The sequence below is a fragment of the Micropterus dolomieu genome, linkage group LG02 (genome assembly GCF_021292245.1).
Source record: "Micropterus dolomieu isolate WLL.071019.BEF.003 ecotype Adirondacks linkage group LG02, ASM2129224v1, whole genome shotgun sequence".
In the NCBI taxonomy this organism is placed as follows: domain Eukaryota; kingdom Metazoa; phylum Chordata; class Actinopteri; order Centrarchiformes; family Centrarchidae; genus Micropterus; species Micropterus dolomieu.
Genome location: NC_060151.1, coordinates 26245888 through 26269365, shown reverse-complemented (window position 1 = coordinate 26269365; position 23478 = coordinate 26245888). Strand labels below are relative to the sequence as shown.

Genomic DNA, 23478 nt, shown 5'->3' with positions numbered 1-23478 from the left:
TTCATTTCATCTATCCTCTTTAAGTTTATTTTATCTTCATAAACAACTATAAAAGGAAACTAACAGACAAAAGTAAAATCTCAATGAAAAGGAAAATAATAACATTATTTCAGATTTCAATGATAAAATGTAAAACGTAGAGATTCCAGAAGAATAACATAATTGACTGTTTCCACTGGTTTGGCTTCATCCAGTGTGTTGCATGGATTAACGTGTTGTCTGTTTGACCATTTACATGAAAAACTAATGCTGGCATTGTCTGCCCCTAATTAAGTTCAGCTGCTCAGTCCTGTAAAAAAAAGTACTCATGATTTGTTCTTTAATAATATTGAACATTTGTAGCAATAAAGCAACAGAGCAGATGTACATGTCCAAATTGGCAAATGGCTGCCAAGATTCAACTAAAAAGCACATTGAGTCCATAACGCTCAGATCAGATAAGGTCCATGAGGATTTCATCCTCCATAACACTGGAGACTTGGGGCATCCCAGGTTGGGGTACAGCGCCTCTCTGACCTCCAGACATCAGGATCTGACCTGCACACAGGGTTGGTAGGTAAGAGGAGGGTGGAGAGAGAGGAAGACAAATTTAGAGGCACTCTCTTTACTTTTTCAGAATTAATACTGATGAAAAAAGTAAAATTTCAAAGTATTATCGTATCGTGAAAACTAAGAGACACTAGACTCTAGTAATTGAAGTATTTTTAGGTGTTGTCTTCAATTAAACAAACACAGTACAATGATTTCTGGAGTTTAAAGGACTATTGCTACACACTGGTTTCTAAATCATACCATACTGTGTCAAGCATGTTTTTTATAACTCCTATGAAGCATCTGTTTACATTCATTTTGTTTGGAAAGTCAACTTAGAGACACTTCAAATTTAATTGTTATTGGTAAACATCAAGGTACTTTACTGTTGTGTACAGTGATTTGAAATGTTTACGTCGTGCATGAATGCACCGCCTCAATGCTCAGACATCCGGGACTTCATGTTGCAGAGAGCAGAGTGAAAAAGAGCTATAATACATTATTTAGTTTAGTTTATTTAGGCGATGCAGTGCGAATGACCTGTCAAAACACAAAGGGCACTCAATGACTGACAAGGGGTCTGGGAAAACCAATCTGCACTCCCACTGGTTGTAACTCATCTTCATTGCACCTTGTGTTTGTCTGAATGGTCTGGCTATCAAAAGAAAATTATTCTTTTAGCAATGGAAATCTTCAAAGTTTTGGTTTGAAATCAATAAATGCACCAGAAGTTCTGCAAACTTTTTCAATCAATGTGCACAAAAATAAAGTAAGTTTGACAAATATAAATTTGGACAGAATGCACACTGCGGTGGAATATCTAACTCAAGCAAGTCTCTGCAACTTGATTTTTGTTAGATACAGATGGCTGCACGTGAAACTGGAAAAAACACATTTAAAATTTGTAAAAAATAAATAAAAGTATTCTTTGGGAAATGGTCTGTAGTAAAGGCATGTGGTATTGTAAATGGGATAAAAAGAACTTAAACTAGAATTACTCTTTATGGTCTTTCTGTAGTTAACTTTGGATGCCAGCTGCTATAGTTGTGTTGAACCAAAAAGGACATCTCCTATAACATTTTTTATTTTTGAATTTATACTCTTATGTAGATATCAACCTTACTACCCTTTCCAGACCAATATAATAACTCATTCCACCTTTGTGGGGGTGCCTGCTGACCTGCTAAGGGCTGCCTCCACTGGCCCTGCATTTGAGCCCCCCCTCCTGGTGCCGGATGGACCAACTGCTGGCCTAAACCCTGGTGAGACATCATGCCTGGCATGTGAGACACACCACCCTGCTGTGAAGACACAGAGACAGAAGAGCCACGTTAACCTCTGAAAAAACTCTTACAGATGAGCAGTTACAGTCACTTGATAACAGATCAGACATTCACTACAGGATGATTCACTCAGCCATTTGTTGCACTCTTACTGGCTGCTGTTGGCTGAGAAGAAGACTGCGAAGCTGTGGGTTGGCTCCTGGGTTTGAGAGGCGTAGAATGGGACCCTGGGGCGGGGGTTGTCCGCTCTGTACAACCTGGTTGGGAGGCGCACCGCTAACAGGCGGCTGTTGGTTGGCTGGTCCAGCTGCTCTCATTGACATCTAAAGGAAAGTTTAAGATGTCTTACACTGCATTCATGTCATATAAAAAAAAAAAAAAAAAAAACAGGTATGAACTTAAAAAACAACCAATCAAGATACCAAAATTTAAAATTCCTGTAGATTTTGGTTACTTGTAATCAACTTTTTCACACTTGTGGTAACTTCCATGTGTTTAATGACTGAATACAGGGTCAAAAAGTAAGTGGTTGTTCAATGTGAGAGAATATTTAAAAGTGATTTTGATGTTTTACATGACATTAATGCAGCCTTTGAGGATAAAATAAAAGATAACAGTTGTACAGGCCTATCCTTACAGTTGGTCTTGTGTGCATTACCTTATGCTCAATGCAAACAGTTCCTATTCAATAAAATACACAAATGTATTCATGCATGTTAGCAATGAAATGTGTTGTCCCCCCCCCCCCTCATAGGCATGCTACAAGAGGAACATTCAACAGGGACCGGCAAAGTCAACACATGCTGATATGAAATATGCTGTCCAACAGCCTGATGCTGAGCAGTGGGATGGGAGTGACAGTGTCTGCTTTTGATTGTGTTTTCATACTTGTGTAACACAGGATTCCTATTTGTGACACAGAAATATATATATGCAAGATAAAAATAAGGACAGAGAAATTGGACATTGTGTTGTACAAAATGTACACTTCTAATCTATGGGGTTCAACTTTTGCACAACAGAAAAAGATAAAACCAACAACTGATTGATAACATAATACTTTAGACCCTTCAAATATCAACTGAGTACCTGTGGACACCCTGAACAGATGTTGCTCGTATGTTAAAGGGCTACTGCAAGTCTCACCATGTTGTTCTGTCTCTGCTGCTCCTCCATCATAGAGACCTGACTAACAGGGGGCATGCCCACCACCACAGACTGGACATGGGACAGACCAGAGAGAAGGAGGTTTGGGGAGAATGGTGAAAGTGTGAAACAAAAAGGAGGACAGTGGGTTACCAATAAGGCATGCAGAAATCAGCAGGCACCAGGCCAGTAAAGGTGTCAACAACAGGCAGTGTGGGAGGAACTGGTGCACAGACACAGGCCGACATGCCACCAGAGAGTGGGTTAATTTACCTGCTGCTGGACGTTGCCATGGGAGACGGGAATGGGGCCAGGGGGTCTGTTGAGGAAATTCGGGTTGGGGGCAACCTGACCAGGCTGCATCGGACCTGCACCGCCCAACTGCTGCATAGAAGCAGCGAGAAGGTAAAACAGCAGTAAGTATATTTTTCCAACAGTGTCACATGGAACAAAAGAACATTTTATAACCTTTATTTATGGACTCTGTGTGCACACTCTTCTCCAGGACTGCTCTGCTTCACCTATATACTCACTAGCCCCTTAGAGTGGGCCAGTATGAAAACTTTGTCCTCTCGCTTCCCTGTGTTCAGGTTCAGGACTAAAGGTGGCTAACCGCTTTGTGTAAGAGCACCACAACAGTCAAATTAGGGTATAGCATCAAGGTTAACCTTTTGAGACCCATATGGAACACCTTACTAGCTAATAAAAATCAGATTACACTGCAGAAACAAATCATGTTATTTTTCTGCTTGTCAGAAGACCAGTGTTTAATCTACCATTCTGTCTGCACTTGATTACAGTGATAGTTTATGCATGATTGCATGCCTCACTCCACCTTAACTCTGTATCCCAGTGCACTGCACATGAACTGTAAGAAAAGGTATGACGGTCCTATTTAGCCGACAGAAGGGAGCTGCACTGTATATTATTTATCTATAAAGCTACACTGTAAAAACAGCCAAACTAAATCTGCTCTCAGATCGCGCCTAAATCCAGTCATTATGATATTATATTACATATTTTAACTAAATCTATGCTGCATGTTCAAACAGAACTTTGAACTGGTTTTAAATACAATGCTCCTCACAAGCGGAATGAGTTACAAGGCATTTTACTAAAGCACTTTGAATGTAATAGTTTTTCCTTAATCTGTGATCACTGTTCTGTGTATGTAAATGTATGTATTTGTGTAAATGTGCCCATATTCATACTGTACTGATCTCATAAATAAATTAATACTGCTCTGGTACAGGTCACTGTAATTGTTTTTCCTCTTACTGGCCCCGTTTTGTGGAAAAAATGTTATCTCAAGTTTAGCTGAGGCTAATATGAGTTCAATAAATGAAATGGGTGTCTTAGTTAAAGTCTTTTTAGTACCAACTGCTCCGTTTTTCTGAACCATGGACCCACATCACTTACACATGACCCTTTCAATGCAAATGTAATATTTCGTTATAAGATAGCCTGGAAAAATGTGAGCCTATCCTTATCCTGCCTTAAAAAGTCATACCTATTTTAAGAGGGTTGTTGGTAAATGAAAGAATTCTACAATGTGGGATGTTTGAATATTTTTGTTTTGTCAAAATGAATCCATAATCTATATTTTCAGTCAACATATTTTCTGCATGTAATGGATGTTTACTGTGTTAACAACTTTGAGAGTGTTGGGCTGAAACCAAATATTCACTCTCTTTGTTCATGAGTGTGCAGATGGAAAGCAAAAACAAGCATGGATATGATGATACACCAGCGGAGATTTAGCTTCAAGCACCACCTGCTGAGGTGTTTGCTATTTTGAATTCCACGGTTTTAAACAAACTGAAGCTTGATGACTAAAGCCGTAAGCAAAGTCTGGAGTGAAAAAAAGTCATATACAATATCCATCCGGAATTAAAACGCAGAGTAAAGAGAAAGGAAGCAACCTGCTGCTGTTGCTTTCCCTGACAACGGATTCTGGAAACATACCTGTAAGGTAGGTTCTGATTAATTAGAAATATATTATAACACTTTAAACTCTGAACATACACTGACTTAATTTCACAGTAGTCTACTGTAAAGGAATCAGAGAAGACAGAAAAATTGCAATATGAGACTGATAACTGCTTAAAAAGCAAAATTTGAAACTGTCAGCAGTGCTCCGGAGTTTGCTGTGCTCTGCAGGTGCTGTGGTAGCTTGTGTGTTTCTACACTGAGTGAGAGACAAGGAGGAATGAAGGGTGTTTCATCTCTCCTCTAAGCACAAATTATTAACTACAGACTCAGGGAAAAAAAAAGAGTGTGATGAAAAAAAAAACCCACCTTCACTCATCTATCTTGCTGAATCTTAACAAATCACCCAGGGTTGCTCTAATGCACAGTGTGTTTTCTGACCAACAATAACAGCACAACACACACCTCTAGGTCTTTTGAGGGAACTCAAAAAAACAAAACTGCTGCCTCCTTCTCTATTCTTCCGTCTTTGATTTATCTCCTGTCTTTAACCCAGTAACCTGTAAAGTCCTGGATCAGGATTTAGGACCTGCACCGCTTTTTATGGAGGAATATTCAATTTTGTCTTTCTGTAAACCGAACAAACTGCAGTCTCTTTCCCGAAGAATGCCACTCAAGGGCTTTGCACAGAGAAACCTTAACTACTGGTACAGATTGAAATTTTAATTATGTTAAGATTGCTGTAGCGCTACCCTATTAGCAATGCAGCACTGAATATGTGATGATACACAAGACGTAGGGGGAAAAAAAAATACTTCATTACAATTTCATGTCTTCTGCCTTCTCTAAATGCCCTGATGCTCATACACAGACGTCTTCAAGTTACATATATGGCTGACATGCTTTTGCAAAGACATAAAATTAGTAGGTTGAGCAAACAAGCACCATCACCGCTGATGAGAGCATACTGCGAGGAGAAATGTAATCTAACTCATGAAAACCTGACAACAGTCTTCATTTTTAAATGGAGACATGCTGCTTCTCTGTGACTGGATGCTGCATTGTTTCAGAGCTCTGCAGCATCCCTCGTCGCTGGAAGCAATAAGCTGGAGTGGAGCACCGTGATGGAAAAGACGGCTAATCCAGAGGACACATTTTAAATCACCCTGTCTCCAGGGTTGAAGACGAGCAGAGACGGAAAGTGAAATTTCCATGTCATGTGAACAAGGCAGCAGTGTTTGTGACCTGTAATAAACCCAGCGACAAGAGCTCGTCTATCTTTACCAGAGTGGTTGGAAGAGGGGGTCTTGTCTCTAGATTTCCTTATCCTATTCTTAAAAGGTTCGCACACACCACTGCTACGCCATCACTCGTCCTACAGAGTGTCTCATGTAAAGTACAGATGTGCTGTGTTTCTAGCGGAATCTCACACAACTTTCCATTAAATTACATTTATTCATTTAGCTGACGCTTTTATCCAAAGCGACTTACAATGGCTATATATATCAGAGGTAGCACACCTTTGAAGCAGCTAGGGGTTAAGTGTCTTGCACAGGGATATTGGTGGATGTGTCATAGTGGGGAATTGAACACAGGTCTCTCACACCAAAGGCATGTGTCTTATCCACTGCTCCATCACCAACCTAACTATATTTCATATGTTCAAATTATAGCAAAGATGACACTAGTGTGAAAAGACAGGTGTACTAGGACTAGGCTTGTAACTAACAATTACTTTCATTACTGATTGTATCTGCTGATTAGTGTTTGGTTTATAAATGTAAGAAAATTGTGAAAAAAGGCGATCACAGTTTTCCAGAAGCCAAAGTGACATTTTACATTTATTCATTTAGCTGACGCTTTTATCCAAAGCGACTTACAGTTGCTATATATGTCAGAGATCGCACGTCTCTGGAGCAACTAGGGGTTAAGTGTCTTGCTCAGGGACAACATTTCCCACTAGCAGAGTATGGAAAGTGTCTCATACCACAGTAAATGTGTAATTTCTTGTGTCTCACCATACGGATGCATTAACTATATTAATTAAAAACAATTTCTAATGTAAGCTTTAAAATTGTTTTAGGTATTATTATTTGTCATCAAAGTAGAGTCATTGAGCAAAAAACAATCATTATAGGTATCTTAGATGTAGACTTTATGGCAGAACAGTTGTATTGGATACATTTGATTGTACAGCTGTACCTAATAAAGTGGACAATTGAGTGCATAAAGAAAAAAGCTGTAAAGCTCTAAATGCATGTTAACACACTATGTTTACCATAAACAATAACGTGACACAGTAACACAGTGTTGAGGAGACAATGTTGGTGAGGATCCAACCAATTCAAAATAACATAAACGTAGTGCACCTTGCATTTCCCTCCCTTAAGCAAAGATAATGAGGTGGAGGTGCAACAGTCAGCTAATGTTGCAGTAAGACTTTAGCTAATGCTAGCCCCATTAGCCTTTACTACAGTGAGAGACGTTAGTGGCTGCAGTGAAGATACTGGGCTCGCTAAACGAAATGTCAATAACAATGCAACCTAATGCTGTAAACAATGCACCTCAATTCCCCGGTGCTTCTCTATAATGCCTCCTCATTATCACCTCCGTTTGGTCTCCCCACTCCACTCTGAAACCTTCCTCTCTTCCCACCTCCCAACTCCACTTCTTCCCCCTCATATTACCACTCACCGCTCTGTGCTGCTGGACCTGCTTGTGGTTGGTGATGACTTGCCGGATGCCGTTGACAAAGCCGCTCTGGTCATTGGGGATGAGGCCCATGAATATTCTCTTCTTGGATGAGTAGAGCAGCATCAGCACCCGCACTTCACAGGGTGAAGTAGTGTGGGGGAAGTGGACGCAGCCGGCCTGTAGGGAGGGTCACAGGGAAGATCAAGACTTTGACTTGGGACTCTGTTGTAATTATGGGATGGGCTCTGGCTTGGGGACATAACCTATCCCTGAGCTCCTTTGCCCAATCAAACATATCGGTTTTATAAATTGAATGTAAAATGGTATTAACTTAATTCATAGTGTGCTTTCCCTGGGCCGTAAATCAAATTCAGGCAAAGAGGCACACAGCTCAGCTGGACTGAGTACTATTAATGCGTCTGCTATTTCTCAATGGTATTACCTGATTAACAATGCACCACACTGACAAAAACCCCATTATTATGCTACCCTTCTGGAACATTAAACATTTTTTGTCTGATCTAATGGCAAAGCATGTTTAAAATGATATTATCTGGTTTGAAAGTGACTAACTGCGTGGCCTGGAACCCCCTCTAGAGTCTTAAACACAACACTGCAACACTGCTTCATGTTCGGTCCAACTCATGGAAAATGTATTGAGATATACTGAATGATGGAAAAGATTGGGGATATGGAGAGAACACACATTTTAGGGCTGAGGAAGAGGTAAAGTGCTTGAAAACTTACAAAACCACTGGCCATAATGCGGTACAGGCCTTTTAGCGACTCCACGTCTTTGTTGGTGAACAGAAACTGAACCATTCGAGAGTTTCTGAAGAGGTGACCTAACGTTGTCTACATGAAGAGCAAGAGAGGACTTAGTCAGGCATCATTCATAAACAAGTTGCTGCTGCAAACAACACTAAAACAAAAGCCCCAAAAAAAACGTCTCACCAGTAGCTGCTGTGGAATCAGCTGCATGATGAGCTTCTGTGGCCACTGGTCTGTGCTTCTGTTTAGAGACACAATGGCAGCGTTGAACTGTGCGCACGAAACAACCAACCCGTTCATAGTGTTTGATTGGCTACTCACAGATTTTCCCCTTGGTTAAGATGCACTTGACATGGCAGAGAACGCGTCAGTTTGGTGGCTGAATCCATAGACGATGCTTTAGGCTTCTGACAGGGATTAATACAGAGAGAAAGGAGGGACACAAAAAGAGAAGGAAAGTCTGAAAGTGAGCCTGAAGAACACCTGGATGAGCAAGTGGCAAATATTACTTTACAGTTGTCCTGTGGGATTTTAAGATCTTTAAAATACTGACCCTTTGATCAAACCAAAACAAGAAAACAAAGCTGTCAGAACCACCATACTTTCAATTCAAACAGGTAAGTTATACATTTTTTTCTAATAGTACAAGCACAAGGACAACAGAAAATGAAAGATAAATCCTGATTGTATTTAAGAAAATTCATGATGGCATGAAAAATATGTTTGCATATTGTTTTACTGAGCTTGTTCTGCATAAAAGGTTCCCTATGAAGTTTTAGACCTCTCATAGCACTCACTCTTTTTCTATGTGCACAAGAAAACACATGCATGCACATATATGATACGCACATATGCTGCAATATGCCAGCAAAGGCAGTGAAGAAGAAGAAGACATGAAGACAGAAACATGGATGTTGACAGGATATAAAATACTTTGCTAATGTTTTATGACAAACGAAATGCACAAACACGTTTGTTAAGACATGTTATACCAAATGCATTTTGGGGAGTAACACAAACACAAACACAAACATTTTGTTTGTGGAGAAAACTCCACAGGACCCCTTTGAGTTGATAGTGGACATGAGGCTCAAGGAAGCAGTCACTGCAAGGTCACAATAAAAACTACTGCTTTAAACACACTTAAATATGTAGATAATTCACATCTCTTTTATTTACTTTAAAAGGTAACATCCAGATAAATGTTACCGAATCAACCTAAATTGGATTAAAAATTATTGTCTTTGTTGTCTTGTCTTAGTTCACTGTGTACTTGTGCATGTGTGAGAATAAAGCTATCTATCTATCTAACAATGTGTTCTAACTGCCTTACAGCCAGCAGTCCCAGAGAAAGCCTACATCAATATGCTGGAAAGGAAACACCAGGTAACTTAGTTTTTACTCTTTCACAACTAATTAAAATGGACAAAAAAATGTGTTTCCTTTCCTTTTTTCTTGTAACTGCAGAGGCACTGTAGTGATGGGTAAATATCACACTCCTGGTGAGAGCTGTGTTCACATTCTACCAGGGCTTTCACATCAAAAGTGCAAATTTAACATTGCACAGATCAAACCCATTGTTTCTAATAGAGGGAGCAGCTGTGCTTGTGTGTTCAATAGGATTGACAGGAGGTGGAAGTTATGATGGGCACAGTTTTACTGTAGAAAGTAATGAGGGAAAGGTTCATTTTGTTCTCTTCATTCCCAGAGTTAGTTACTGTAACTCTAGTCTCCAATCCTACCAGGACTTCAGTAAAACAGCTTAAGAATGGCAGAATATTTCAGAGAAAAAACAGATAAATCAGAGAACTATTATTGTGATTGTTTACATTACGCTGTGGCCTAACAGCATCCTAGTAAGCTGCTTTGTAGGATTATGGCTGCTCTTTATTCTGCGCAATACCTCAGAAACTGCTGTTAGTATTGACTAAAGCATGTCCAATGAGAGAACTGGACTCCAGCAAGGGTGTGTGCTCAGTCATCTTTGTTGTTTGTCATATTCATGGGCAGGATACCAAGGTGCTGCTAAGGACTAGTGACATTTGAGTAGCATCTCTGCTATTTGTGGATAATGTCGTCCTTTTGGGGGTGTCTGACCGTGACATTGAATGTTCATCAGAGCTGTCTGGATGAGGAACAGCACCTGCAAATCTGACATCATGAATCTCTACAAGGAATAAGCTTGATTGCTCAGTAAAGGTGAAGGAGGTCCCGTGTGAGGAGGGTCAAGTAGTCTGATTTAGTAGTGGGTAGTCTCAATCTATGTGACAATTAAGTTAAAATGAACTTGAGGTTCAGCTAAGGATGCCTTCTAACCATCTCTTTTTGGAATGCGGGAAAGAACAACTGCTGGAGACACCTGGGAAGACCCATGATATGGGAGTAGTTGGAGATGTGGGTTGCCCTGTTCACCCTTTTGCTACTGTGACCCCAATCAGGACAAGCAATTTAAAAAAAAGGGTAGATGGATGGACTTTTAAAGACCTGCAGATAACCTGTTCCTTGACAAAATGTCAAGAATTAAAGAGAGAAAGAACAACTTTGTAAGTGCATCAATACAGCAATCCCACTGAGGAAACCGGCCAGCACTCTTCATCTTCAGGGGATCAATAAAGGATCGATGATCAATCAATCACATATTAGTCAGGCCTACTGTAGTCCCTGTGCTGTCCATTACACACATATTGTACTGGGCTCTCACTGCAGGAAGATGTCTTATTTATTTCCAGGGCTTGCGAAAGCAGGAATGAAAGGGAGCCTAAAATGTGGACAATAACACAATCCTAATTTCTATCTACATCTACATTAAATTACTGGCAGAGTAAACGTTAGTTAATTCTTGCTGCTGACAAATTCAGCCAAACAGAACACAACATATTGATAACACTTTACTCAGAGAAAGCCCCTGCCAAGTGTGTTGACATCCCTCTTGAGTTTTTGTCAACAACTATTTCTTCAAATGAGTTTTAGTATTTGTAGTGTAATTTCCTCAACAATACAGATTACTCTGGAGCAGATTAAAAGCAATGTTTTATGCTCCTAATCTGTCCAATCAGGTTGTTTGCAGCTATACATGCTTACAGACAAGACTTAAGAGTTTCCCGAGCTTCCCACTCTTATTCCTGTCCATTTAACTGATTTAAATAATTTTGATAAACAGAAGGGGGATGATGAGACTATAGTCAATAGCAGCGATTGATCCAAGTCTGTCCACCAAACACAACCACTTGAAGGCCTCATGATTGTCGCATAAAAGCCATTAACATCCATTTTCCTGGCTCAGCACTGCAACTGTAAACTAAATCGATTCAACCTTGAGCTAAACCAATAGCAGTGGGACAGTGAAATGATGTGCAATTAATCATTCTGTACAATAATCAATGTCAGGTGGTTATTAAGACTTACCACAGTGATAGGTCCTAGACAGTGGTGATGATCACAACTCCAGTTTTCAGGTAGTGCCGGTTTTTGTTCCAGTTGTCTAATACAGACTGATTTACAACTGGGATATCAGAAAATTATTTTCATTCTTGCTGAGAATTAGATCAATAACACTCTCAAATCTGTCCAGTAAATATAAAACTGGAAACAGCAGCCATTCAGCATAGCTTAGCTTATAGACTGGAAAAAGGGGGAACTTTGGTTTTGAATGTTTCTTAAACAAACAGGACATAACATGTTAATAATATGTGGGAACTTTAGAAGTGCTCATATGCAGATTTTGTTTCCTTTGGGCCAAATTAGGCTAGTCGTTTCTCCGTGTTTCCAGTCTTTATGAAAACCTAAGCTAACCGGCTGCTGGTTGTAGCCTGTTGTTTTTTATATAGACATGAGAGTGGTATGAATCTTCTCATCTAACTCTTCACAAGATAGTAAAATAAGTACATTTCCCCAAAACTAAAAACTATTCCTTCCTGACTTCTGTCTCCTGAAACTGGAGGACTGAAGTTAACCACTCTGCATCAAAATCAGATTTTGTACTGAGTATTACCTCTTGCCACTCGAGAACACCAGTCCATGCTACAATCTTATTGGCCACACCTTGCGGCTGTCCAAGTTGATTTGCGTTGCCTTGAGCACCAGATACACCAGGCTGTCAAGAAAACAGAAGAGGAGGGGGTTACATGTAGTGTGAAAGACCACACCAGAACCTTTTCTGGTCAGAAATATAACTGTACTTGTCAATTCAAAGGACTAAATCATTTTTTTTTTTTTAAGTTTACAATATAAAACATGCAATTCTGTAGACCTAATTAAAGTGTAACGTCATTAAATATTAGATTTGGTTAATTTTAGACAATTTAATCTATATAAAGATTCACAAGTGTGCCGTACTACTAGAGAGAAAAATTAATGAAGGAACTGAAAAGAGAAAAAAAACAACACTGACTGTACCCAACATGATTTTCTAGGGAAAAGGGAGCATTGTCTGGTTTTGATGTGATAGTACTAACATATAAAATTCATTTTTATATTAGGCCTCAGACAGTGTGTTATTCTGCAAACTCAGCTCTAGGCTGCTGGCACTACGGCATCACAGATTAAAGTCCTGGTTCTCTGATTTCTAACTTCAGAAGGACCACTTACATTTGAAAATATCAATATGATTTAAACATTGATAATGTTTACAAGGGGGCGAGAATAGCAAATCAACTCTTCAGCTGAGTGCTGTGAGTTATTTAAACTCTACAGAATGTTGCCTGTGAAGAACTTACAACAAGCATAATGAAATACAACTCGGTTAACAGTTAACAGCGTTAACAGCAAGGATTTCACATTAAAGGATCCAGTCACCAATAAGAGACAAGTTATCCAAAATGCCTTATTCTGCAACAACCCATGTTTCCTGAAAGGAAGTTGTTGTTTTTGACAAATTAAAGTTGTTACTGGGAGTAGCTTTGATCACATTACATCAAAAGCAAAAATAAAACCTTTTCTGTCTTTTGGAGATTGTCTTACATGCTTTTATTACCTCACACTTAGACTACTGCAATTATCTTTATGTGTGAGTCAGTCAGTTTTCTCTAGCTCGCCTGCAGCTACTGTAGTACAAAACGCACTAGTACCAAGGAGAGAGATCATATCTACCGTGTACTAGCCTCCCTCCACTGGTTGCCAGTAAAATACAGATAATGCATTTTATTTCGTTGCATGGTTTGGCACAAACCTACATCTCTGATCTTTTTGATCTATATTCTAAATCCAGACCGTCAGATCCTCTGATCAGTTACTCCGCATTATCAAACTACTACTACTACTACTACTACTACTATCAAAATCCAAAGGTGATCAAGCTTTCTCCATTGCTGCTCCCAGACTGTAGACCACGTTGCCCCTCACTCTCAGATCCACTTTTAAAGTTTTAGAGTCCTCTTAATTAAAAATAAAATAAGGATTATTATTATTAATTAGTTTCAATTTGGTCTGGTACAATTATTTAGCCATTTATATTTGTTTTAATAATAATAATAATAATAATAGTACTTACATTTCACTATAAAGCCCTTTAAATGTGCTCTAGGAGGTAATTTGACTTGACGTGGTCATTGGTCAGGCAGCGCATAACATTGTTGTATACTCTGTGGTCGGTCAGATAATCACTCATCTTTTATCAGCAGACCACCGTTAAGAGTGTTTGTCTGACTCTGCAGGTAGTTCAATGTTGATGGTAGATAAATGATGCAGTTACCTATACTAGAGCACAGTAAATAAGTGAAAACCCCTTGTGTGGGATTAAAAAATATTTAAACTTTAATATGGTGTCAATTGATGGCTGTTGACAATATTTATGACAAGACAAGATGAATATGTGGAGAAAATTTAGTGTACTTTCAATTTACAGTGAAAGAGTTGAAAATAAACCTTGGTTGGAATTTTGAACTGTAACTATAGCACCCCCTCAAGACAACTAGTAATTTTGCAACGTTAGAATGTAGTAAAGAGATGCCAGAGTTCAACAATAGGTCTTTTCCACTACAGGAATACATAATCCAAAGCTTCCTATAACCTGAAGTTCTGCCTTGTGCTTCTACTGTGTTTTACAAACCAGTATGTTTTGTTTTCTTGACAAGGCAGCAAAACATGCATGTTGGATATTCTGAATCAGAATTACCTGTAAAATCAGAATCACAAATACTTTATTGATCCCCGAGAGGAAATTCTGATATTGAAACACACTTCCTTGCAGTGCTTATCTAAACATATATTAGGGTTGGGCGATGTCTACATTGAAACATCGGGATGGTAGTGGTCATCTTATGTGCATGTGTTTACTCGCACAGACTTCACTCGGTTAAAAACTTGGTAGCCTATGACGTTATAAGACGCGGTTGATATTTTACAGGCACAGACCAGGTAAAGCAGCATTGAACACACAGGGTGCAGATGTTGGTTTTAGTTGTTGTTGATAGGCTGCGTTATAAACAAGCACAAAAAGCGTCTCACCTGCTGCCGTTATAACAGATTGCAGGTGGAAAAATATGGCAAAAAGGTGAGTTCTGTGTCTTTTACGCGACTTTATAGAACGTACTGCTGATGGAGAAAGTGGAGCAGACATGGGGGGCCAGCAGAGAGAGGCGGGGCAAGCCGGTGTGTTTACCTGAGGTGTAGGCTTCTTGTGTGTTTGTGTTTCTGACTGTGGGGAGAAGAGAATTCCAAGGAAGGTGTGAACCTGCTTTCACATGGCATTATTATGTGAAAATTTTTAGATTTATTCTTTTGCCGGGGGGGCGGGGTTTTACAATCACAATGCCTGCTTAACGTCCTGATGTCTGACAGCCTTCGCCGATGGACGAGTGTTAGATGAGAAGATTGGTTCCACTCTCATATGTTTCCATTAAATATGAAGCTAAATTTAGGAGATAGCTTAGCTTAGCACAAAGACTGGAAGCAGGCAGGGGGAAACAGCTAACCTGTCCCTCTCCAAAGGTAACAAAATGTGCTTACCGGCAGCTCTAAAGCTTACTAATTAACATGTTTTATCTTGTTGTTATTGTAATGTTATTGTACTACAAGAAACATTAGCATTATTTCTCCCAATTGCTTGTTCAGAGATTTACTATTATTTAATCTGTAAAGAAACCAAAGTGTAAAAAACAACAAATATGGTTTAACAGGGAGCACCAGACTTCTTTGCCAGGCACAGTGACTCTCCGCTAACATAACCCTCATAAAACCACAACTTGTTGTTTTTTATACTTTGGTTGTTAGGATTGTTCTAAGGTTTAAACAAACAAAATATATCGTGTTCATTTGTGAGCTTTAGAGGTACCTGTAGGTAGATATTGTTACCTTTGGACAAGCTAGCTGTTTCCCCCTGTTTCTAGTCTTTGTGCTAAGCTAAGCTAATCAGCTGCTGGCCTTATATATTTACTCAGCCGATACAACAGTGGCATCGATCTGCTCATCTAACTCTTGGCAAGAAAACACATAACAGACTTACCATGTTGGGTTGTGCTGAAGGCACTGTGGGTTGATTGGCCGTGGTTTGCTGCTGAGGCGGCACCGGTGTCTGCTGATTGGGTACAGGCTGTCCTGGGGGTGGGACTTGGGGATTGGGAGCAACTGGTTGCTGTGGCATCATGGGCTGTGTTGCTGTGGTGACTGTTGATATGCTGGGCTGACTGAGCTTCACCCCAGGGACTGATGGGATGGTTGGCTGACCAGAGAAGGGAGGACCTTGATTGCCCATTCCTGGGACTGGAGGAGGAAGAGGGAACACAACAAGAATAAGAACACACAAATTCATACATAGAACAGGGCCATTACTGACCAATGTGCAAAAACAATCTATTCTGATCGTAACACTTATTTTGATTACTTTTTACTAATCTAAAAGATCCAGTTATTATGCACTCTAGGAGAGAGCATCTAGTAAATATACCATCATGCGAAAATACAGCTTTACTGTAAAATGCATACAGTATTTTAGAGACACCGCAACTACTGTAAAAGCTCAGCTAACATAAATTGTTGACAAAGGCTCAGAGTCCACTGGTAACTCACAGCGACTCTTCTGGTTGTTGGCTGCATCCACCGCCATCTGTGCAGCCACCTGAGCAGGAGTCATTGGGGGCGTATTCTGTCAGCAAGCAGATTAAAGGAAGACAATGCTGGGTAAAACGTTTTAGGTAAGGAACATAAACGCCACTGTCTGAAACTGAGCCAAAAGCAGGCGGCAGGAATGAGTCTCCAGGCAGCCTTGCACTATGTGGCTGCTTGCCCATTACCTGATAAGAGTTTGGGTTAATGGGTGGAGGGGGCTGTGAAGCTCCACCAAGAGGCTGACTGGCAGTCAGGGGCTGAGGAGGGAGCACAGGTTTGAGCGGCCCAGGTCCTCCACCCGAAGAAACTGGAGACAGACAGTGAGCTTAGAGTTTTTACACAGGTCTGAATTGTGTGAAAGTTTTAATATCTCCAGCAGCAATTAAGACAATGTGAAATTACCAACTAGAATCAAACAACCATATTAGTGAGGATGTTTTTATAGGAATCTGGCCAAAATGAAATAAAAATAAAACCAGACTGAAGCTTGGAGGAAAGTCTGCTGCTGGTAGAAGAGGAAACTCAGAGAAAACAGATAATAAAAAGGTAAATTTAGCAACTGAATGAAAAGAGCAGATAAAAAAAAACAAAACATGCATGGAAAGAGATAACAACATTAATGCCAGCTTTACTCTCGTCTTTCACAGCTCTGACGAATATAAAAAATGTAGTGTAACATCCTATCAAAAGTGTGTCTGGAGATAAGAAGCTTACAAGAATGCAGCTGCTACAACTGGGGAACTACGTAACTAGACAGCACTATTCTACATGTTGCTACAAATAACTTATTCTTCATTATGAACAATGCTGTGTTTGCTTGCCTCCATCTCCATAATGTAAGTTAAGATTAATTATTATATACCTATATAAAACATAGGTCTAGTTGTTTTTAGACATTTTAATACAGACAATTTGCACATTTTACCTTTAAGAGAACTGCATAATGTAAAAATGATTTAAGTCACGTAATGAGGGAAGTAATTTCTATTATTAAAGCTGCACAGATTGATTGTTTTGGCCACCACAAGCTGGAGATACAGTTTTACCATAGTATCTCCTAAAAAAGGTGTTATGGCTAAACTGCTGGCAAGCAGTTGTCTATTAACACAACCAGCGGACACAGAGCAACATTAGCTGTCATTTAGACAGGATGCAAGTCTAATAGATATTCCACTGTTAGCTGTGATTGGTTCTCCTCTCACTCCTGATAAAACTTTACATCTTTAGCTGGTAGACAATCAACTTTCTGCACTAGCTACTTGCTAACTTCATCTGATGTATGATGCTTAGCAAGTAGCATCCAGTAAAACCAAAGTTATTTGGGGCATTTTGATAGAGATTAGTAAAGACAGACTATGAGTGTTTTCACTACATACGATCTGGGTTCTGAAACGGCTAACAGCAGCTTAATGACAGGGTTTATCTTTAACGACGTTAATGAAGGAATTAAACGCTTAACCTGTGAACCACAAAAAAACCCCCTGCTTACTGATACAAATTAACACTGGAGGCCATTACATTACATCATGCAATAAATAGTGCTAAAAATATCCTTACAGTCTGGTGCAATTGTCTTCAGAAGACATTTCAATTGATTTGGACAATCTGAGAGCAGAGGCCACAACACAAACAAGGTGTAAAATTATGTTTCTCACCTTGAAGCGAGATGCCTCTGACAAGGACCATATGGAAGGGGTCCTGACTGTAGTCTGGATGGGGTTCAACCACCCCTCCTGCTGGAGACGCCCGCTCAAATAAAGCCCTTAGAGCGGGCAGTTTCCGCGGAGCCACCACAGAAAAGTGAATTCCTCTCTAAGAAATATGAAAATTAAATATATCTAATGTAACACATCCAATTTGCTTTTTACCAATTAAATAAATACAAATATCACTATTACTATCCCATTCATAGAATGAAGACACGATTAAGTTTGTCATACATGATTAAGTACCTAATGGAGACAATATCAGTGATAACTCACATCTCTAATGATTTTGACCAAGCTGTCTGCTGTGCAGCCGGTGTAGCTGACACTCTCCACAGCAGGAAGCAGGTATGGAGGAGAGTTACACAGCAGCACACACACCTTGTGGGTTTGACCTCTGGCAAAGATAGAAAGAGAGAAAACTGAGATTTTCATCACTACTAGAATTACCCATTGAGTTGCTAACTTATTGAGGATGGATTTTCTTTCAAAATTGAATGTACCATAGGAATTTGGAGGATATTTCCACAGACTTTAATACAGTGAAAGTTTACTGGATCCAGATTATAAAGGGCATCAAAGGAACTACAGGTAAAGACTTCAGCATTGGCTTCATCACTCATTTCTGGTGGTTGCCAGATACAGAAGCCAAAGTGTAGTCTGTATATCTGTTTACAGCTGCTTCAATGGAGACACTCAATGTGTGTGGGTTTTCTTGCCCTTAGTAGGTCAACATCAAACAGTAGGAAAACCTCTCACTGACCCACTAGTTTGCCCTCATCAAGAAATTGTCCATTAACCAGGTTCTGTTACTCTGCTCAATTTAATGACTTTTTAATAACCAAACAGGACATAGGTACAAGGCAACAGATTGCTTAGTAATGATCCCTTCATTGGTAGGCAGCGACTGTAAATGTGTAAACTATTCCAAGGAATCAGTGCGCAGTAGGGATGGGGATCGTTAATTTTTATTGATATTGATTCCCTTATTGAGACTGCTTAATGATCCGATTCTTTATCGATACCACTATCGTTACTTTACTATTATTCGGTGATGGTTATTTGGTAAGACCAGACCCAACGGGCATGAGGTAGACCTGCAAGGTATGTGGTAAATATTCAATGTGCGATAACATTGTTATATATTGAGATGACATATGACTTGTGATAAATAAACATATATTCAAGTGTGCATATTAGCTGCCTGGTTAGGATTAGAATTTAATATTTTAAATACAGCTAAATGTTGTTTCTAGAGGAGCAACATTGATGTTTGCAACAGCGAACATCAATGTCTCTCCAACACATGCTGCAGCAGCAGCATGTGTTGGAGAGACATGCACAAAAAGAGACATGTTTAATTTAATGTGTTAATATGGAAAGATATCAATTTAAGGAGCTTTAAATTAGGTATTTACTGCATCTTATCTTATCAGTTGTTAAACCGTGCAAAACGAGGAAACAAGGCACACAAATTTGCCAATATAGGGATCCCTTCTAGACACAAACGCAGTGTGTGTGTGTGCATGTGCTTCTTAACTGTGTAGCCCAAGGGACAATCACAACCCAACAGCCTGCACTGGGGCCCGTTGTTACTACCTTACGTCGTTGATTAACCCTATCTACATGTTTACCTTACAGACAGGTGTATTGATAAAGTATTGTCTTTTTACTCGCTAAGGTATTATTGCACGTACTTATAGTAACGAGAGTAGCTGTCGGCAACTTGATTAGTGTGGAGCTAACTTAACCCTCACCGTCTCCACCGCGACGTCTCTCTCTGCTGGCTCTGTGTATGTATGTATGTATGTATGTATGTATGTATGTAGGAGCCCAGTGTATGTCTGCAGCCTGATGATAACAGTCCCATGCCCGTTTAATACCGCGTTTCGGTGCCATCATTAGAAACACTAGTTTTCCTATCCATCGCGTTTCAAGATAAATCAGATTTGACGCTCGAGATATAACATTACAGACCCGCTAGTCTCAATAGTAGTATCGATAAGCTCGGACCTTATTGATTTTCAGGTTTTGAGAAATGTTGGAACCAGGTCCTTTTAGAACCAGGTCTTGATCCCCATCCCTAGAGAGCAGTGTGAAACTAAAAGACTGCCTTACATTTGCTCCCTCATCTTCTTAAAATCATCAAAGAGCTGCAAAGCCACAGAGAGCCCCTCTGCAATTAGACTACAGCTTTCTGCTCCACCTCCCATGAACCTGTGATGATAAAAACAGGGTAACATTAAATATTTATTAAATCATACTGTCCCATTTTCCCTGCTATGTAAAATTTGGCAATATGAAACCCTAAAAATGTCAACTTTGGATCAACTTACTGGATACTGTCGATCCACGAGACGAACTCAAAGGCAGAGCTGGTTGGTGCGTGGCACTGGACATATGACTCAGGTGCACAGTCCACTGTGTTGAACACCACAAGACCGTACTGTGTTCCTCCATACTAGAAGATTAAAAGAAACACATAACTATATTAGCAAAATTAACAAATGCTTTTCCAAGTAATTATCTCTTGAAACCACCGATAAAGAATGTTAAGTGAAATATTAAGAAAATAAGGGGGGAACACTCACATCTCCACCAAAATCTGTTTCTGCAGGGGGTCCGCCATTGAAATATCTACGGTAAATAAAATGAAACAGGCATTTAGACATGCCTATATGAAAAATAAAGGAATGACTTAGCAAAGGAGGAGTGTCTTAGTGTCCTTACTCAATAGCTGGGAGTATGTAATTTTTCCTTAGAGATTCAAAGTAAGGTCCAAGGTTTGCTGTCCCTTCGATGACAAACACCACATCAGCCACCTGGTTGGCCCCAGGCTTTGGTGACGGCTCCATGAGTGTCGAACCTGCCACCATTCAATTTTTTTCAAGTCTAAATGAGAGACCTCCACGGAAGAGCAGAAAATATATTATTAGTGTGTTTTAACTGGATGAATTTTCCCAAGAAACAAAGAGTATTTTGAGGGATTCAGAAACTTTACCAGCATTTCAACGGGATGAACGTCCTAAGCTGAAGTTTTTAACTGCAGTATAAAGTAACAGATGAGCAGCACTACTTAAAAAATCATCCCAATACTCAAAACTAAATTTGTAGGTGCCATTCTCTAGAATAAGATAAAGACACAAGTCGTAATCCGTTCTTGCTTTTGTTCCTTGCAGAACTTTTTAATTTAACACAATTCACCGGTTTGCAAGATAGATAATTAACCACTATAAAAGCTATATTAAAATAAGCACTGTTTTGTGCTTTCAAGTTCTGCTGAACCTGAGTGTGAGGAGTTACTGTGCACTTTGGCTGGCCTGCCTAACGAGGTAATGTTATCGCACTGCTAAAACAAAATAAAATATTATTTCCTCATTTCATAGCCCCGAGGTCTGTACTACGAAGGGAGGGGAAGGCATGAAAACGAAAGCAGGCTGCACATCTAAAACACCTGAACTGCAGCTTCAGCTTTTCATGAAGTGTTAGCTAACGCTGGGTAGTCAGTGTGCGACTGAAGCTAACACAGTGAAAATAACCTTAACTAGCCGGCCGTCAAATAAATAGAAATTAATGTAGACTGACCTGGTTATATACGGCTGCCAGTCCACTTGTGGGATCACTTAAACACAAATATAACATAAAATCAGCCTGAATTAGCGTTGACTACACAGCATTGCTAGCATAACCATTTGTTGTAGTTTTGACGGAAGTGACACATCGACCCGCCCACAAACTGTGACGTAACGGCCTTCTTCTTCGTCTTTTCTTCTTGTACAGACAAGACGCTCCTGGGTTGAGTGCTGCCTCCCACAGTTCAAACCTTGGTACTCAAGGTGGATTTTCAGCACACATCTATGATCCAAGCACTGAAAAAAATTCTTACAATCCAACCAATTTATTTTCATGTCGCAAGAAAGGCAAGGCAAGCTCATTTGTTTATAGCACCTTTTAATACCAAGGCAATTCAAAGTGCATACCTGAGATATACAAAACACATTAGGACCATAGGTGTCATTTACACTGGGGACGGTGGGGACATGTCCCACCACTATTTGAAATGGCTGATTTTGTTCCCACTTCTTTTTAAAGCATGATTTGTTTAAAAATGTTCTGAAATATAGCTTGCAGTTAAATACTAAATGAAAATGTCTTTAGAAAGGTTTATTTGCAATTTAAGAAAATATGCAGTGCAATTAATATATAGAGGAAACGAATGAGCATTTTCCAAAAAGAATTACTTAAAACAACAAAAACAAAACAAGTTACTGATTATGAAATGACCCAAATATCTGCATGCCCCAATCAGTAACTTAAACAACTTCTTTACGCAGTTTCTTTTTGGAAAAGTTTTCCGTTCTCTCCCTTTGAAAATGACAAAAGCGGAGGGAAGATTTAATCATGCCTACATATGTGTTGCCTCAGCAGGGATGATATTACATGAGAAAAGTTGATCTACAGGAGAAACAGATCTGAAAACTGCACTGCATTATATTCTCTCTCTTCTCTTAAATGTCACCTGCTACCTGAATTTTGTGTTTCCTTTTATAGAAATAAAAACATTTCCACCATAAATTGATGCAGAAACTTTCACCGTCCACCGCTTATGCTGCATACAAGGTCGCGGGGGGCTGGAACCAATCCCAGCTGACAATGGGTGAAATCCATCCAATCGCAGGGCCACACATAGACAAACAACCAGTCACACTCACACCTAAGGACAATTTAGGGTCACCAATCAATCAATTTAGGGTCACCGCATGTGGGAGGAAGCCAGAGCACCCAGGAGAGAACCCATGCAGACATAGGGAGAACGTGCAAACTCCACACAGAAAGGCCGGGACGAACCCGGGACCTTCTTGCTGTGAGTTAACAGTGCTATCCACTGGGCCACTGTGCTGCCCATGTGTCCATAAGATCAAATAACGTAATCATGATCCCACAGGCATCCAGGAATTGAGCAAAACTAAACAAGTTATCGGGGGTGGCGGGTTAAGCTCAGCTTTGTCTTAGGGAAGACCCACAGTCTCAGACTTTGAAAACCCCTACATTATGTTACATTAAGACAATGTAAAAAAGGAAACAAAGGGCAACATAGATAGCATTTTAAAGGGCCAAATAAAATAGAAGATACAAATTTGATTAAACTTTATAAACAGGGGCAAAAGTTGTTACCTCACTCTTTGCAAGTGCTCCACCAGTGACATTAGTCATGAGAAAGGTAATCTGTTATCATATCTGTCTCAAATCCATCTAATGGCCATCCTGAGGTAGACAGAGACGGGGGCCAATAGAGGGCTTTCTTCAGGAGTAAAATTAAGACTCTACACAAGATTTCCTCAAAATCCTGAGGGTAAAAAAACTAACACACAATG

At 39.7% G+C, this 23478-nt stretch overlaps 1 protein-coding gene across 6 annotated transcripts; it reads right to left on the bottom strand.

Annotated features, from left to right (window-relative positions):
- Positions 1–21845, bottom strand: med25 (mediator complex subunit 25). 6 transcript variants are annotated; one of them, XM_046042023.1, is made up of 20 exons: positions 21689–21845; positions 20834–21008; positions 20695–20740; positions 20440–20564; positions 20222–20320; positions 18380–18500; positions 18053–18209; positions 16583–16704; positions 16359–16434; positions 15796–16052; positions 12346–12447; positions 8676–8761; positions 8538–8595; positions 8331–8438; positions 7584–7760; positions 3234–3344; positions 2961–3032; positions 1967–2137; positions 1712–1832; positions 1–537 (listed from the first exon to the last, which is right to left on the bottom strand). In XM_046042023.1, the coding sequence occupies exons 2-20, from the start codon at positions 20977–20979 to the stop codon at positions 434–436; spliced, it is 2259 nt and encodes a 752-aa protein (XP_045897979.1). In that variant the 5' UTR covers positions 20980–21008; positions 21689–21845; the 3' UTR covers positions 1–433. The 6 variants fall into 6 exon arrangements, with proteins under 6 accessions (XP_045897979.1, XP_045897992.1, XP_045897994.1 ...); XM_046042036.1 differs by having other exon boundaries at positions 3234–3341; XM_046042038.1 differs by having other exon boundaries at positions 8676–8758.
- Positions 21846–23478: the final 1633 nt, after the last annotated feature.

What these genes read in the sequence shown, in the direction of transcription:
- med25 (XM_046042023.1), bottom strand. Translation starts at nt 20,979, where the DNA reads ATGGTGGCAGGTTCGACACTCATGGAGCCGTCACCAAAGCCTGGGGCC. An exon ending in TGGTCAAAATCATTAGAGAT is followed by an intron (nt 18,210 to 18,379) that starts GTGAGTTATCAC and finishes CATATTTCTTAG; the next exon opens with AGAGGAATTCACTTTTCTGT. An exon ending in GTGGAGGCAGCCCTTAGCAG is followed by an intron (nt 538 to 1,711) that starts GTCAGCAGGCAC and finishes CCCTGTGTGCAG; the next exon opens with GTCAGATCCTGATGTCTGGA.